Here is a 15,707-nt window from a genome sequence, read left to right as displayed (position 1 = left end):
GGCGGGTAAAGTCCCCTGTCAACTCCCCTCACCTTCCTCCACACTCTGAAAAAGTCAGAGTTATTTTTTGGAGAACCATCAAAAAGGGCTAAAAGTGTTGAAATGTATCCGGGAATAGTGCCCCATAAGGCGGGTAAAGTCCCCTGTCAACTCCCCTCACCTTCCTCCACACTCTGAAAAAGTCAGAGTTATTTTTTGGAGAACCATCAAAAAGGGCTAAAAGTGTTGAAATGTATCCGGGAATAGTGCCCCATAAGGCGGGTAAAGTCCCCTGTCAACTCCCCTCACCTTCCTCCACACTCTGAAAAAGTCAGAGTTATTTTTTGGAGAACCATCAAAAAGGGCTAAAAGTGTTGAAATGTATCCGGGAATAGTGCCCCATAAGGCGGGTAAAGTCCCCTGTCAACTCCCCTCACCTTCCTCCACACTCTGAAAAAGTCAGAGTTATTTTTTGGAGAACCATCAAAAAGGGCTAAAAGTGTTGAAATGTATCCGGGAATAGTGCCCCATAAGGCGGGTAAAGTCCCCTGTCAACTCCCCTCACCTTCCTCCACACTCTGAAAAAGTCAGAGTTATTTTTTGGAGAACCATCAAAAAGGGCTAAAAGTGTTGAAATGTATCCGGGAATAGTGCCCCATAAGGCGGATAAAGTCCCCTGTCAACTCCCCTCACCTTCCTCCACACTCTGAAAAAGTCAGAGTTATTTTTTGGAGAACCATCAAAAAGGGCTAAAAGTGTTGAAATGTATCCGGGAATAGTGCCCCATAAGGCGGATAAAGTCCCCTGTCAACTCCCCTCACCTTCCTCCACACTCTGAAAAAGTCAGAGTTATTTTTTGGAGAACCATCAAAAAGGGCTAAAAGTGTTGAAATGTATCCGAGAATAGTGCCCCATAAGGCGGATAAAGTCCCCTGTCAACTCCCCTCACCTTCCTCCACACTCTGAAAAAGTCAGAGTTATTTTTTGGAGAACCATCAAAAAGGGCTAAAAGTGTTGAAATGTATCCGGGAATAGTGCCCCATAAGGCGGATAAAGTCCCCTGTCAACTCCCCTCACCTTCCTCCACACTCTGAAAAAGTCAGAGTTATTTTTTGGAGAACCATCAAAAAGGGCTAAAAGTGTTGAAATGTATCCGGGAATAGTGCCCCATAAGGCGGATAAAGTCCCCTGTCAACTCCCCTCACCTTCCTCCACACTCTGAAAAAGTCAGAGTTATTTTTTGGAGAACCATCAAAAAGGGCTAAAAGTGTTGAAATGTATCCGGGAATAGTGCCCCATAAGGCGGATAAAGTCCCCTGTCAACTCCCCTCACCTTCCTCCACACTCTGAAAAAGTCAGAGTTATTTTTTGGAGAACCATCAAAAAGGGCTAAAAGTGTTGAAATGTATCCGGGAATAGTGCCCCATAAGGCGGATAAAGTCCCCTGTCAACTCCCCTCACCTTCCTCCACACTCTGAAAAAGTCAGAGTTATTTTTTGGAGAACCATCAAAAAGGGCTAAAAGTGTTGAAATGTATCCGGGAATAGTGCCCCATAAGGCGGATAAAGTCCCCTGTCAACTCCCCTCACCTTCCTCCACACTCTGAAAAAGTCAGAGTTATTTTTTGGAGAACCATCAAAAAGGGCTAAAAGTGTTGAAATGTATCCGGGAATAGTGCCCCATAAGGCGGATAAAGTCCCCTGTCAACTCCCCTCACCTTCCTCCACACTCTGAAAAAGTCAGAGTTATTTTTTGGAGAACCATCAAAAAGGGCTAAAAGTGTTGAAATGTATCCGGGAATAGTGCCCCATAAGGCGGATAAAGTCCCCTGTCAACTCCCCTCACCTTCCTCCACACTCTGAAAAAGTCAGAGTTATTTTTTGGAGAACCATCAAAAAGGGCTAAAAGTGTTGAAATGTATCCGGGAATAGTGCCCCATAAGGCGGATAAAGTCCCCTGTCAACTCCCCTCACCTTCCTCCACACTCTGAAAAAGTCAGAGTTATTTTTTGGAGAACCATCAAAAAGGGCTAAAAGTGTTGAAATGTATCCGAGAATAGTGCCCCATAAGGCGGATAAAGTCCCCTGTCAACTCCCCTCACCTTCCTCCACACTCTGAAAAAGTCAGAGTTATTTTTTGGAGAACCATCAAAAAGGGCTAAAAGTGTTGAAATGTATCCGGGAATAGTGCCCCATAAGGCGGATAAAGTCCCCTGTCAACTCCCCTCACCTTCCTCCACACTCTGAAAAAGTCAGAGTTATTTTTTGGAGAACCATCAAAAAGGGCTAAAAGTGTTGAAATGTATCCGGGAATAGTGCCCCATAAGGCGGATAAAGTCCCCTGTCAACTCCCCTCACCTTCCTCCACACTCTGAAAAAGTCAGAGTTATTTTTTGGAGAACCATCAAAAAGGGCTAAAAGTGTTGAAATGTATCCGGGAATAGTGCCCCATAAGGCGGATAAAGTCCCCTGTCAACTCCCCTCACCTTCCTCCACACTCTGAAAAAGTCAGAGTTATTTTTTGGAGAACCATCAAAAAGGGCTAAAAGTGTTGAAATGTATCCGAGAATAGTGCCCCATAAGGCGGATAAAGTCCCCTGTCAACTCCCCTCACCTTCCTCCACACTCTGAAAAAGTCAGAGTTATTTTTTGGAGAACCATCAAAAAGGGCTAAAAGTGTTGAAATGTATCCGAAAATAGTGCCTCATGAGGCGGATTGAGTCCCCTGTCAACTCCCCTTACCTTCCTCCAGAGCCCAGTTCAAAAACTTTAAGTTTGGTAAGAACCATGCTGGGGGGTCTCCAGGCAACAAAATGTATCCGAGCCAAAGTGCACATACAGCGGATGAATTCCTCCATGAAGTTACACAGCCGTTTTTTTTCTGAGTCCTCTCAAAAACCGGGTTTCCGATTTCGTGCAGAAGGTAGCTTGTAAAACATGAACGGTTTTTTACAACGGAGGAGGGGAAGTCTGGATTCCCCTCTCCGTTGTACCTTGCAACGGGGTAGGGGAAAAGTGTTCGGCGCTTCGTCCCGAAGCGCCGAACACTTTTCCCCTTCTCCAATTTTTCAGATCCCCTCTCCCATGTAATTTTAAAAGTTCAGTTTTTGATTATTTTAACATATAATTGACCGTTTTCTTTCATTTTTTTTTCATTCCACGGGTGGGGGCCTATGGCAGGCTGCCTATGAGCTCCCAAATTTGGCCCGGATCATCCGGGATTTGTGGGATAAGCTCCATAAACTGACAAAGTCATCCAAATATGTCGCTTTTATCGCCCAAAGATATATCATGCAAATACATTAAAATAGTAAAAGGTACAATTGTGCTCGGCATTAACCGGAATTTGATTTATATAGCCCCCAAAAAATAATTAAAAATCATTTTCGTGGGGAAAAGTGTTAAAACGCCTGTTTAAAGCATTTGCGGGACCCCAGCGAGCTCCAGACTATGTGCATTGTGTCGGGGACCCTGGAGAATGATAAAACACATCATTTAAATACAAAAAACACCATTAAAAGTCACTTTTAGGGGCAAAAAACAGCCTCTGTCCACTTCGTTAACAAAGTGATGGGGAAAAGGACAAAATCGTGATTAAAGCATTTTGCGGGACCCCAGCGAGCTCCAGACTAGTTTCATTGTGTCGGGGACCCTGGAGAAAGATAAAACACATCATTTAAATACAAAAAACACCATTAAAAGTCACTTTTAGGGGCAAAAAACAGCCTCTGTCCACTTCGTTAACAAAGTGATGGGGAAAAGGACAAAATCGTGATTAAAGCATTTTGCGGGACCCCAGCGAGCTCCAGACTATGTGCATTGCGTCGGGGACCCTGGAGAAAGATAAAACACATCATTTAAATACAAAAAACACCATTAAAAGTCACTTTTAGGGGCAAAAACAGCCTCTGTCCACTTCGTTAACAAAGTGATGGGGAAAAGGACAAAATCGTGATTAAAGCATTTTGCGGGACCCCAGCGAGCTCCAGACTATGTGCATTGCGTCGGGGACCCTGGAGAAAGATAAAACACATCATTTGAATACAAAAAACACCATTAAAAGTCACTTTTAGGGGCAAAAAACAGCCTCTGTCCACTTCGTTAACAAAGTGATGGGGAAAAGGACCAAATCGTGATTAAAGCATTTGCGGGACCCCAGCGAGCTCCAGACTATGTGCATTGTGTCGGGGACCCTGGAGAATGATAAAACACATCATTTAAATACAAAAAACACCATTAAAAGTCACTTTTAGGAGCAAAAAACAGCCTCTGTCCACTTCGTTAACAAAGTGATGGGGAAAAGGACAAAATCGTGATTAAAGCATTTTGCGGGACCCCAGCGAGCTCCAGACTAGTTGCATTGTGTCGGGGACCCTGGATAATGATAAGACCCATCATTTAAATGCCAAAAACACCATTAAAAGTCACTTTTAGGGGCAAAAAACAGCCTCTGTCCACTTCGTTAACAAACTGATGGGGAAAAGTACAAAATCGTGATTAAAGCATTTTGCGGGACCCCAGCGAGCTCCAGACTAGTTTCATTGTGTCGGGGACCCTCCACAATGATAAGACCCATCATTTAAATACAAAAAACACCATTAAAAGTCACTTTTAGGGGCAAAAAACAGCCTCTGTCCACTTCGTTAACAAAGTGATGGGGAAAAGGACCAAATCGTGATTAAAGCATTTTGCGGGACCCCAGCGAGCTCCAGACTAGTTTCATTGTGTCGGGGACCCTGGAGAAATATAAAACACATCATTTAAATGCCAAAAACACCATTAAAAGTCACTTTTAGGGGCAAAAAACAGCCTCTGTCCACTTCGTTAACAAAGTGATGGGGAAAAGGACAAAATCGTGATTAAAGCATTTTGCGGGACCCCAGCGAGCTCCAGACTATGTGCATTGCGTCGGGGACCCTGGAGAAAGATAGAACACATCATTTAAATACAAAAAACACCATTAAAAGTCACTTTTAGGGGCAAAAAACAGCCTCTGTCCACTTCGTTAACAAAGTGATGGGGAAAAGGACCAAATCGTGATTAAAGCATTTTGCGGGACCCCAGCGAGCTCCAGACTAGTTTCATTGTGTCGGGGACCCTGGAGAAATATAAAACACATCATTTAAATGCCAAAAACACCATTAAAAGTCACTTTTAGGGGCAAAAAACAGCCTCTGTCCACTTCGTTAACAAAGTGATGGGGAAAAGGACAAAATCGTGATTAAAGCATTTTGCGGGACCCCAGCGAGCTCCAGACTATGTGCATTGCGTCGGGGACCCTGGAGAAAGATAGAACACATCATTTAAATACAAAAAACACCATTAAAAGTCACTTTTAGGGGCAAAAAACAGCCTCTGTCCACTTCGTTAACAAAGTGATGGGGAAAAGGACCAAATCGTGATTAAAGCATTTTGCGGGACCCCAGCGAGCTCCAGACTAGTTTCATTGTGTCGGGGACCCTGGATAACGATAAAACACATCATTTAAATGCCAAAAACACCATTAAAAGTCACTTTTAGGGGCAAAAAACAGCCTCTGTCCACTTCGTTAACAAACTGATAGGCAAATGGACAGAAGGGGGAACACGGCCCAGCCGCTGCTCCGCTGCTCCAGACTATGTGCATTGTGTCGGGGAGCCAGGTCAAACCCCTCCATGCACACCGCCAGAACCAGAACCTCACGACCCTGGTGACCTTAAAGGTGTTTGTCTTTGTTTGTTTTTGTACTCCACATAGACAGGCAGGTGTTCAGCACCGCGGGCCCGCTGCTGCTGCTGCTGCTGCTGGAAGGTGGAACACTTTGAGTCTTTTTATTTTCTCTTTTCTCCCTGCTCCTGCACACACCTTTTGTTCCCCTCCTCTGCCTTACACATCCTCCCACGCTCGAGCACTCCTCACTCGGACTAAACCCCTCCATGCACACCGCCAGAACCAGAACCTCACGACCCTGGTGACCTTAAAGGTGTTTGTCTTTGTTTGTTTTTGTATTCCACATAGACAGGCTGGGGTTCAGCACCACGCACAGAGCCTACCCGCTACCTCCAGGGCGCATCACCACATTTTACAAGCCAGGAAAGGTGCATGGATCCTGGGTAAACATTGATTAAGTGTTTTTAAATGTGTGGAACAGTGTTTTGTCACTTTCAAAACTCTCCTGTCATTGACCGGAGAATTTGGGTCGATTTTGTATTCAATCTGGCCATTAATATTCCAGTGAGACGAAGTACGTACATTGACCGGAGTGATCCCATGTTAATGTTGTCCAAATACCGGAACATTCCCTAACCCTAACATGTCACCCATTGAGCATGTTTGGGATGCGGAAATGAGTGCTGGAGTTGTCACTGAGACTGGAAGATGGAAAAAATAGCTTTTGTTTTATGATAAATTAAGGGAGGGGTTCTCAGCTACAGTGTGTGCCGTTTAACACTGGCAGTCCCCCCCCCCCCCCCCCCACTATCTCAGGTTACAACATAATATTTGCCACAACACTATAGCAAATTGCATTATAATGGTTTATTCTTTTGGAGGGGGGCTACAAGGGGGTCCAAGCACAGTGTTACAGGGGCACTGAAACCCGCCCAGCCGTGCATGCATTTAAAGGCAAACGGTCTACCAAGCTGTAATATAACATATAACAGCATCCATTTAATGACAAGAAAGAGTGAGCAAATCTCCACCATACACCAAAGTGCTGGTTCAAACAAAGTGCTCATTCAAACAACAATAAGTAGCTTTCTTAAGGTTTCATCCATGATGGCAGAGACAGCTTACAACGTCTAAACATAGAAAGCGAAATTCACCAAGTAGTCACATATACATTATAAGAACGAAATACACTCCAGAATATATTGGCACTTTGTACACAGTTTCAAAGGAACACTGTTTGATTTTGTCAAGACAAGTTTCATGACAGGAGTTTGACTCATGTCCAAAAGTTGAACCTAAACTGATGATGAAACTGATTTCTGGGTAAAAGGCTAACATTAAGTGGCAACCAATATTTCCAAAAGTAATCAATCACCGCTGAACAACTAACATTTGATCAAAAGGAAAAATATGTGTAAATAGTATTGTAAATATTTTGGTAATGATTTGATGTCCCAGACTACAATTATTTTTCTGAAGACCTAATAGAAATTAAAATCTTTGTTTGGTACAGATCCTCTTAAAAAAATCCCCGAATGATCAATCCCATAAGCAATTGCAAAATATGTCAAAGATAATTGAAAGAGCAACTTGCAGATTAGAGACACCAGTGAATAAATGTGTAGGAAAATGATGAATACACTAGATTTTCCCAAAAATATACAGAAATATACACTACAGTGACATCTGACGTCGTTTTAGTAAGACATTTTCACTTCCGCATAAAAAAGCCTCCGCACGTGACCTCCCGCGTGTGACGTAACATGGGGGCAACAAGGGGGAGAGCGGCCGGTCTAACGTATGAATAAACATGGATCACAATGCTAGTTTTGACACAGAAGAGGTTGAAAATATATATTCGAATGCATATGATTATAATTATGAGCCTGCTAGGCGTCCAAGAGACCAGGAGCAGCCAAGGATTAGAACAAATCTTTGGTGTGTGGAGAACCAGTGGAGAACAGAGCAGCTGTCTTGGTGAGTGACCGGCGTTAGCATGTTAGCTAACGTCAGTCACATCACAACATTGTAAAGTTAGCAATCATATATCAGGCTATAACTAAAGTAGCATTGATAATATAGTAACGTTACTGGCAGGACTTTTGATACTGATCCATAACAGAAACTAATGCGCAAGTATCAGCCGTATCTCGCGTTACCTAATGCAACTCCACACTACGGTGCTGACCGGAGGGGAGACGCGAGATACGGCTGATACTTGACGATCTGGCGGAGAAAGGTTGTGGAGCCTCCGTTGATATGCCGTTGTAAATGGCTTGATGGAAAGCAGGTGTGTAGTCGGGGAGGGTGCACAGCTGATTGCAGCAGGTGAGTGGAGGTTGAGCCGGGATCCAGGAGTGACAGCCACCACGCACACACAAACAACACAGACAGAGGGAAACAAACAAACACAAAGGAGACGGCTGGAGCAGTACAGCCACCACAGCGTTACCTAACTCCACACTACGGGTGCCGTTTACCAGAGGGGAGAGAGAGAGCAGCGAAGGGGGGAGAGAGAGAGCAGCGAAGGGGGGGAGAGAGATGTAATACGGTTTCTTGATAAAGCTGTGGAGACGGAGTATGTGCTTCAGGGAGGTGGATGCACAACGCACCCAGGAACGAACGCTAGCTCCGGTCCTTTTCCCGTGAGGGAAACTGTGGACTCGATGCCCTGACAGGCTTGAGTTTGTGCAACCTGCACAAACACAAGCTCACCATGATTACAAATGGTGAAATGCAATGTAAAATTACCGAAAAAATACCAGCTCACTAAATCACAACCGCTCAAACCAACTACAAACTACTACCGCGGATTGGGCAGAGAACGAGTCCGAGAAAGTTAACTCCCCCATGTGACGTAATATGACGCGTTTGACGTTAAAAAAAAGCAGTTTTTAGTAGCAGAGCTCAAAACGGCTCCTTTTCCTCTGAATTCCTGCCCTTATGTCTTGTAAAACATATCAAATCCTGCATTAACATTTTTAATTGTAATTTTCAGGTAAGGTTAAGCATAAATGTAGTAAAAAAAAAAAACCTGCAAGTTGCTCTTTAAAGTCGTGCAGCTCTATAATCAATTATTGTAACAGAAATGTAAAAGTTAAATCACAAAGCCCCAGGGTGAACCAGGGTTTATGGATTTGATATTTATATGCAAGGACTTCTGTTGGAGATCGGAGCTTTTGCAGGTTTCAAATCTTAAACAAAAAAAAGGATAGAACAAAGTAATGTACAAAGGCTTAAATAATAAAAAAAAAAAAAAAAAAAAATGGCATACACATACAGATCACAATACCATTTACAACAGCCATGTTCATGCTCAATTCATTTTTTTATTCTAAAAAAGGTATACAGATGTGTCTTCCCTTTTTATAATGTATTTTTTTTATGTTTGTTTGTTTGTTTGTTTGTTTGTATGCTGTACTGTTCTTGAACACAGAGCTGCTCTGTGTCATCACTACTGCTGGCATGTTCTGTGTGCATGTGTCTGTGATATATACAGTCTGAGAGCTGGGGCTTGTAAGGATGTGAAAGACAGGAAGTGATCAGCAGTGTTCTCTGAGTGTATCACATGACCTTGTCAGCTGACACTTCACCGTACTGTCGTGCAGTATGCAGCACCATGTCAGCACTACAGCGTAACATAATGCTGACAAACACCAACACATCTGACCCCACATACACTAAGAGAAAACAGGCACTTCAAATACTTAGACAACATTTTTCAGAAATTAAAAATAAAATAAGATAAGCATGGAATAATTACATTTCAGCTGGCTTTTGAAAACATATGCACTTATCCATAGGGTGAACATTACCTCCTAATCCACATTTTAGGGATGTAGGTGACCGATGCAGGTGGACCCAAAGGCAGGAAGACCAAATAATAAATATCTTTATTAAAAGGCTTGGTCAGAGGCCATCTTTAAATTTCTAGCGGTTTTTCATTTAGAAAGAAAACAAATGTTTCACATGAAAATTCACGTAGTTATTTATTTAGGTGTTAGGGAAGGGATAGCATGCACATACTGTAAGACAACATTTTTATAATTAGTTCATAATATCAGAATGTATATACTAGTATCTGGTACATTTGACAAAAATAGATGTATTAAAGTATCTGTCGCTGTGTCTGGCGTTTAGTACAGTAGAAAACAATTTGAGAGTATGACACTGAATCTGACACAATTGTTATTCTGTGTGTGTGTGTGTGTGTGTGTGTGTGTGTGTGTGTGTGTGTGTGTGTGTGTGTGTGTGTGTGTGTGTGTGTGTGTGTGTGTGTTTGTGTTTTCAGGGTGGTTACGCTGCCTACAGATATGTCCAGCCTACTGCTGCCACAGCTGCTGCATACAGTGACAGGTAAGATTTAAACTCAATGATACATCAAAATGTAAATTATTACCATTATCATTATTGTTATATTTAAAGGTCAAAATCAGATATCATGACCCACAGACCGGACTATCATCATGGTATCATTTCACAGAGGCAACACTGACTTAGTAACTCTAACCCTCACACTGAAAATCCTTTGTAATTCATGCATGCTTTTTAACAGAAATGTACAGAAATTAAGAAAAAAATATATTCACTATTGCTTCAGCTACAGCACAACTTTATTTAACAACTAATTGAATACATTTACTGTAGGGGAGAGTGGGGTAAGATGAGCGGGTTAGAGTCCGGTTGCTGAATATGCATCCATACCCTAACCCTTCTCTAACCCTAAACCTGACCCTTTGCTTACCTTAACCAAGCTTTTTAGTTGCCAGGGGTACTCAAACCTTTTTGTTAAAGGTCCACTTGTGAATTTTATACAAGGTCAATGGTCCGGATCAATGTCAGTAAAGTCCCCCCCCCCGGAGCGGAGCAACGAAGTTTCGGCTCGCATGGTGCCCCCTTGAGGGGGTTTCCCAACATGTCGTTGCAGTAAATTAAAGGGTGTTTCATGTTCATGTTGAACTCACGCAGCGTCAGACAATAAAACCCTCTCTCTTTTCCTCAGTACCCAAATCTTTTTAAAAACAGGGGTACAACGAGCGGGTACAGATTTGCTGCCGATCTGACGTCAAATCGGCGGCGGACCCACACAAAGTTGCTATCAGAAACAATGCCTGACATGTTTTGAACGTAATCTCGTCTTTGTTTACATTAGCAAGCCTCACTAACACTCAGAGCTAACCTGTACTGGAGAGCACTTGTGTTTAAAAAGCAGGAAATAAAAAAAAGAACTCACCTTGTGATAAACCCGCAAGAGAAAAAGCATTTGAGCTCCATACTGTTTCAGAAAATGTAATCTTTGATGTGGTTTAGAACAGGATGGCGTTTTATCACAGCATAATTTAACTTTATCTCCGGTAGAATTCTGATCAGGCATTAGCTCCGCCTCCTCTTTTTATTTTTTTAAAGCTAAGGACCCAAAATCCGCATTTCTCTAACAGGGCTGCAAAAGAGGTGTTTGAGCAGTATGAGGCATGGCTATAATGGGTGATCTGTTTGGTATTTTAAGCAAAAAACTTCACAGACATGTTTTGTATAGGTATGGCCCTACAATATATGTTTCCAATATAGCATAATAGGTCCACTTTAATTTACATCAGAATCAGATTTTTTTTTTTTTTTTATAATTGTTTTTTTTTTTTTAATAATGGGACACAGGGTTCGGTCAGGATTGATTTGCAGTTCGGTCCGGATCCGGACCTTGGTCCGGAGTTTGAGAAGCCCTAAACATAAATTCAATTTTTACAATATTTCCAAATATACTGTAGGAGCCATGTGCAGACTATGCATAATTCCAACTTGTTTCCTAGAAATGGGGCTGGGTGCACTAACTGAAAGACCACAAAGAGCAATTCAATCAATCAATAGGATACGGCTATAGTAGGCCTAGGGCCTTTTAGTCGCTAATAAACAGGGGCGCCGCCAGGGATTTTGGGCCCCATGAAAATATATCACATTGGGCCCCACCACCAGGCCCAGGCCACGCCAACCAAGCACAATGCTGTAACCACACCTCTAGAACCCAACCGACTCATTTACGCTTTAAATAACTCTACCTGTACAGGCTTGCATCTATCTTGTAGTCCAATACTAACTGCAAAATATTTACTGACACTGAGCGGTGAAAATATAACACTGTGCAGACGTGAAACATTCTACTGCAGTATACTTCACTATTTGATATAACACTAACATTCCTGACAATAGACATCAATAGTCATCTTTTATGGTGTACATGCCTTTTCATTAACATTTTTGAATGGAACATTCAAAAATCAAAATAAATATAACTTAAATATACATGACCTCTTAAATTAAAATAAAGTGAACATTAACACCAATATTGTCATTTATAAAATGCTATAACAAAAAAAATAACATAAGCAGCAGATTTTTTTATTAAATATACATACCAACTACAAAATAAGCGGGTATTAGTTTAAACGGACAACAAAACGGAAATGAAAATGAAAAGGCCTGATGGTGGTGCTAAATCAGAGCGTATTACCTGTTCTCAGTCTTTTTCTCATCATGCATCTTGTGTGTAGTGATCCAATATCGTTACCATAGCCTTGCCCTTTAACAGTTATTATGAGCCCTGGCTCAGCCTTATACACCAAGAGCCCAGCGCCTAGCCTTCTTACAGGCAAAGTCACTGATCAAGTCCTTGAAGTCCAGCTTTTTAGCCAACTGGCTTTCAATGGATAGCATGGCAAGACTGCAAAGCCTTATGGGGGGATAGGGCTGCTAAGCCTAAAGATGGATCTGTTGGTCCTGGCACCAGGGGAGGGACAACTGATTTAGTATGAATAGCTGCTAAAAATGTACCTGCATTTATTAAATGTCAGCTAAAAGAGGAGTGAAATGAAAAACCTCTGAATTTTCTGTGAAGATATTATCAGTACTTAAAGGTGGGGTAGGTAATTTTGGAGAAACCAGCTCGAGTGCGCTAGAATTTGAAAATACACAACCGGAAAAAATCTTCCACTTCCTTACAGAGCCCCTCCTCCAACACACACGATCGCGCACATGACCAATGAGGGCACAAGATAAGTTTGTGCACAGATGGAAGGCTGACAGGCTGGTAGGCCATCCAGTTATTTTAGCCTTGCCGGCTAAAATGATTGGTCGTGCTTTTTACAGCGCCACGGCTTCCACAGATTACATTTTTTTATGTATTTTTTGTCAAAGCACTTGAGATATTCATTGCTATCGGGATGTTAAGAGCACTCCATGCAATATAACAACAAGTGTATCTCGAGCCAGTTTCTCAAACTTACCTAACCCACCTTTAATGTCAGCAAAACATTACAATTATTATTTACAATGGACTACGCTTAGCTAACAGACTAATTTCCACCACTCATGGACCACACCCACCTTTTCTTTTGAAAAACTGGGTGACATACTGTCGCCCTTTAGTCCCTCTCTCTTGTCTTTCTCTCCTTTCTTTTCTTTCTTGAAAGCCTGACTTTGTTAGTCGTTGAGACATCGTACACACGTAAGTACTAGCATCCCTCCTCACATGCTCTCACTCTCTGCTAGAAAGGGCCGGTGCCGCACCGCGTTTGGAGGCAGGACCAAACCATTACATGTAAATAGAGGGGGGTGTTTAATGCCTTGGATAATTAACTTTTGGAAGAAAATAAGTTAAATTTATCGTAAGTTTAGTGAGTACATTATCAATATGACGTTATATTAATGTTAATTATTCATGATTGATGAAAGGTTACTTAAACATTTTTTCTTAATGTTCTAAAATGTTTTGGGACACCTGTCAGTCACGGGCCCTTAGAATCGTCCTAACTTTTCACCCCCTTACTCTTACCCCTTACCCTGCTCATAAATAGTAGATCACTGTTCTTTATATACTGCACTATGGATGCTGGCAACAGTCACATAGTCCAAAGTGAAGGTGATGTTTGACCAGTAATGGTCGAGGCGGGATTTGAGACAGTTAACAGTCTTGGATTTGACAACTATGGAGTCAGATTTGGGTCAATATTCTAGCGCGCAAAACAAGATACTCACAAGCAGAAAATGTGCTTTTACACGTGCATGAAATGACCCTCGCGCGCAGATTAAACCCCCGCGAGCAGAGACAGCCCTCTTGCTCGCTCGCGGGAGTGTCAGCCTCACTCGCTCACGGAGTCTGTCTGCGCGCGCGTGAAAAGTTTCTGAGAATTTGGGGCAGAGCCACTGGACTTTGATTGACGGCTGCCAGGAAGCCCAGAGTTGCCAGGTTTGATAAATGCCTGAACTACCAAGAGCCGAGTAGTTATAGCAGGAAGATCAGCTGGACGAGATTGAATGGTAAAGTTGTCCATAAAAAAAAATTATATTCGTAAAGTGTACAGCTAATATATATATATATATATAAATTAATTTGATACAAAAAAAATGACACATTAATTCTAAGAGTGTAATACTTTTACAAACACGATAGTAATAATATGCATTCATTATGACAATATCATACTATTACTATAGGAGTGTTCTATAGTGTGTTCAAAAAACAACTATAGAAACACTATATATTATACTATGTACTGTCTAAAATAATATAGGAATACTACAAAGATCTAGATACGTAGTATTACTATTGAAATATTATAGGGCTACAATAGCTAATAAAATGGCACAACAGAAAAAACTATATTAATACGATAGCTGGTGAAAAATACTACAGAACACTACAAACTTACTATAGGACACTATACAACTCTTACAGTATACTAATACTATAGTTTGTGTATAGTTCCTTTTGTAAGGGAGGTGCGTACAGCAGACAGTAGCTAGCAGTTTTCGACAAATACAGCCCACTCAAAAATATATTGTTTTATATCAAATTAATATATTAACTGTACACTTTACGAATATAATGTTTTTTTATGGACATCTTTACCATTCAGGGGCTGACACTCCCGCGAGCGAGCAAGAGGGCTGTCTCTGCTCGCAGGGGGTTTAATCTGCGCGCGAGGGTCATTTCATGCGCGTGTAAAAGCACATTTTCTGCTTGTGAGTATCTTGTTTTGCGCGCTAGAATATTGACCCAAATCTGACTCCATAACAACGCTTTCTGGCAGATCATTCCACAAGTCAACCACACGCAGGCTGAAAAATGTGTAGCGGATAGCCAGTCTTGAGTACTGTTATACTTCAACTTGAGGCAGTGTCCACGAGTCCTGGTGTTATAACTCCGTTGTAGTGGGCATGATGTTTTGTAGATGTTGTGGAGATATTTGAAAACTTCGATCATTTCTCCCCTCGCCCTTCTATAATACATACTCGGGATCTTAAAACTTTGCAGTCATTCTTGATATGGTAGGTCCTTTAGTTCTGGAACCAGCTTTGTTGCCCTTCTCTGTATTTTCTCGATGAGCTCAGCATCCTTGTTGTACATGGGGGACCAGGCGACATTCCCATACTCCAGGAGTGGCCGTACAAGAGAAGTGTATAAACGACATCAATGTTTTCAATTACAGGATTTAACCATGAGATGGCGCTTCATTCACAAATACACAAAGACAACTGAGTGTTGTAGGCCTTAGTATGTTTGCAATGTTTGCAGCTCTGCAGTTGTGTTTGCTGAATAGTGAATACTGTAGCATTTAATCACTTATTTGTTATGGTTTTCACAGGCTACTATAACGAAAAAACATAAATATTTTATATCAAATAAAGTATATCTTATCTTATTATCTTAATTGTAATTCAATAATACATAGTCTTTATATATTAAATATTCATAATAATAAGGTAAATGTGTACACTTCTTTATTTGTTATGCTCATACTTTTACCTTTACAATAGTTTGCTTTAATATGCAGTATATTTTTTGTAATATTGCTGTGGTGTACACAGTGCAGTAGATCATAGTAAATCAACTCATAAGTAAATCAACTCATGCATTATCACGTAGTATACAGTAATGTGTTGTATTATGAAGTAATATCATACATTAACCCCATTATAGCAGATGCCACATTGAATGGATGAACACATTTATGCATCAATAATTACAACGGAGTATTTCTAAATATAAGTTGTACAAATTATATGTATTTAATACTAATAACATAA

The 15,707-nt window shown here is 41.3% G+C and overlaps 1 protein-coding gene across 1 annotated transcript in view; it reads left to right on the top strand.

Annotated features, from left to right (window-relative positions):
- The window catches only part of LOC307016200 (RNA binding protein fox-1 homolog 1-like), a gene marked incomplete at both ends in the record, with an annotated part of 169,923 nt that overhangs the window by 64,681 nt on the left and 89,535 nt on the right, over positions 1–15,707 (top strand). Inside the window, 1 exon segment of the mRNA XM_079645243.1 lies at positions 9,919–9,983. Within this exon segment, the coding sequence (XP_079501369.1) occupies positions 9,919–9,983 (65 nt within the window).

This window comes from Notothenia rossii, assembly GCF_949606895.1.
Source record: "Notothenia rossii genome assembly, chromosome: 8".
NCBI lineage: Eukaryota > Metazoa > Chordata > Actinopteri > Perciformes > Nototheniidae > Notothenia > Notothenia rossii.
Note: the sequence above shows the minus strand (reverse complement) of the source record. Positions and strands in the feature narration are given on the sequence as shown.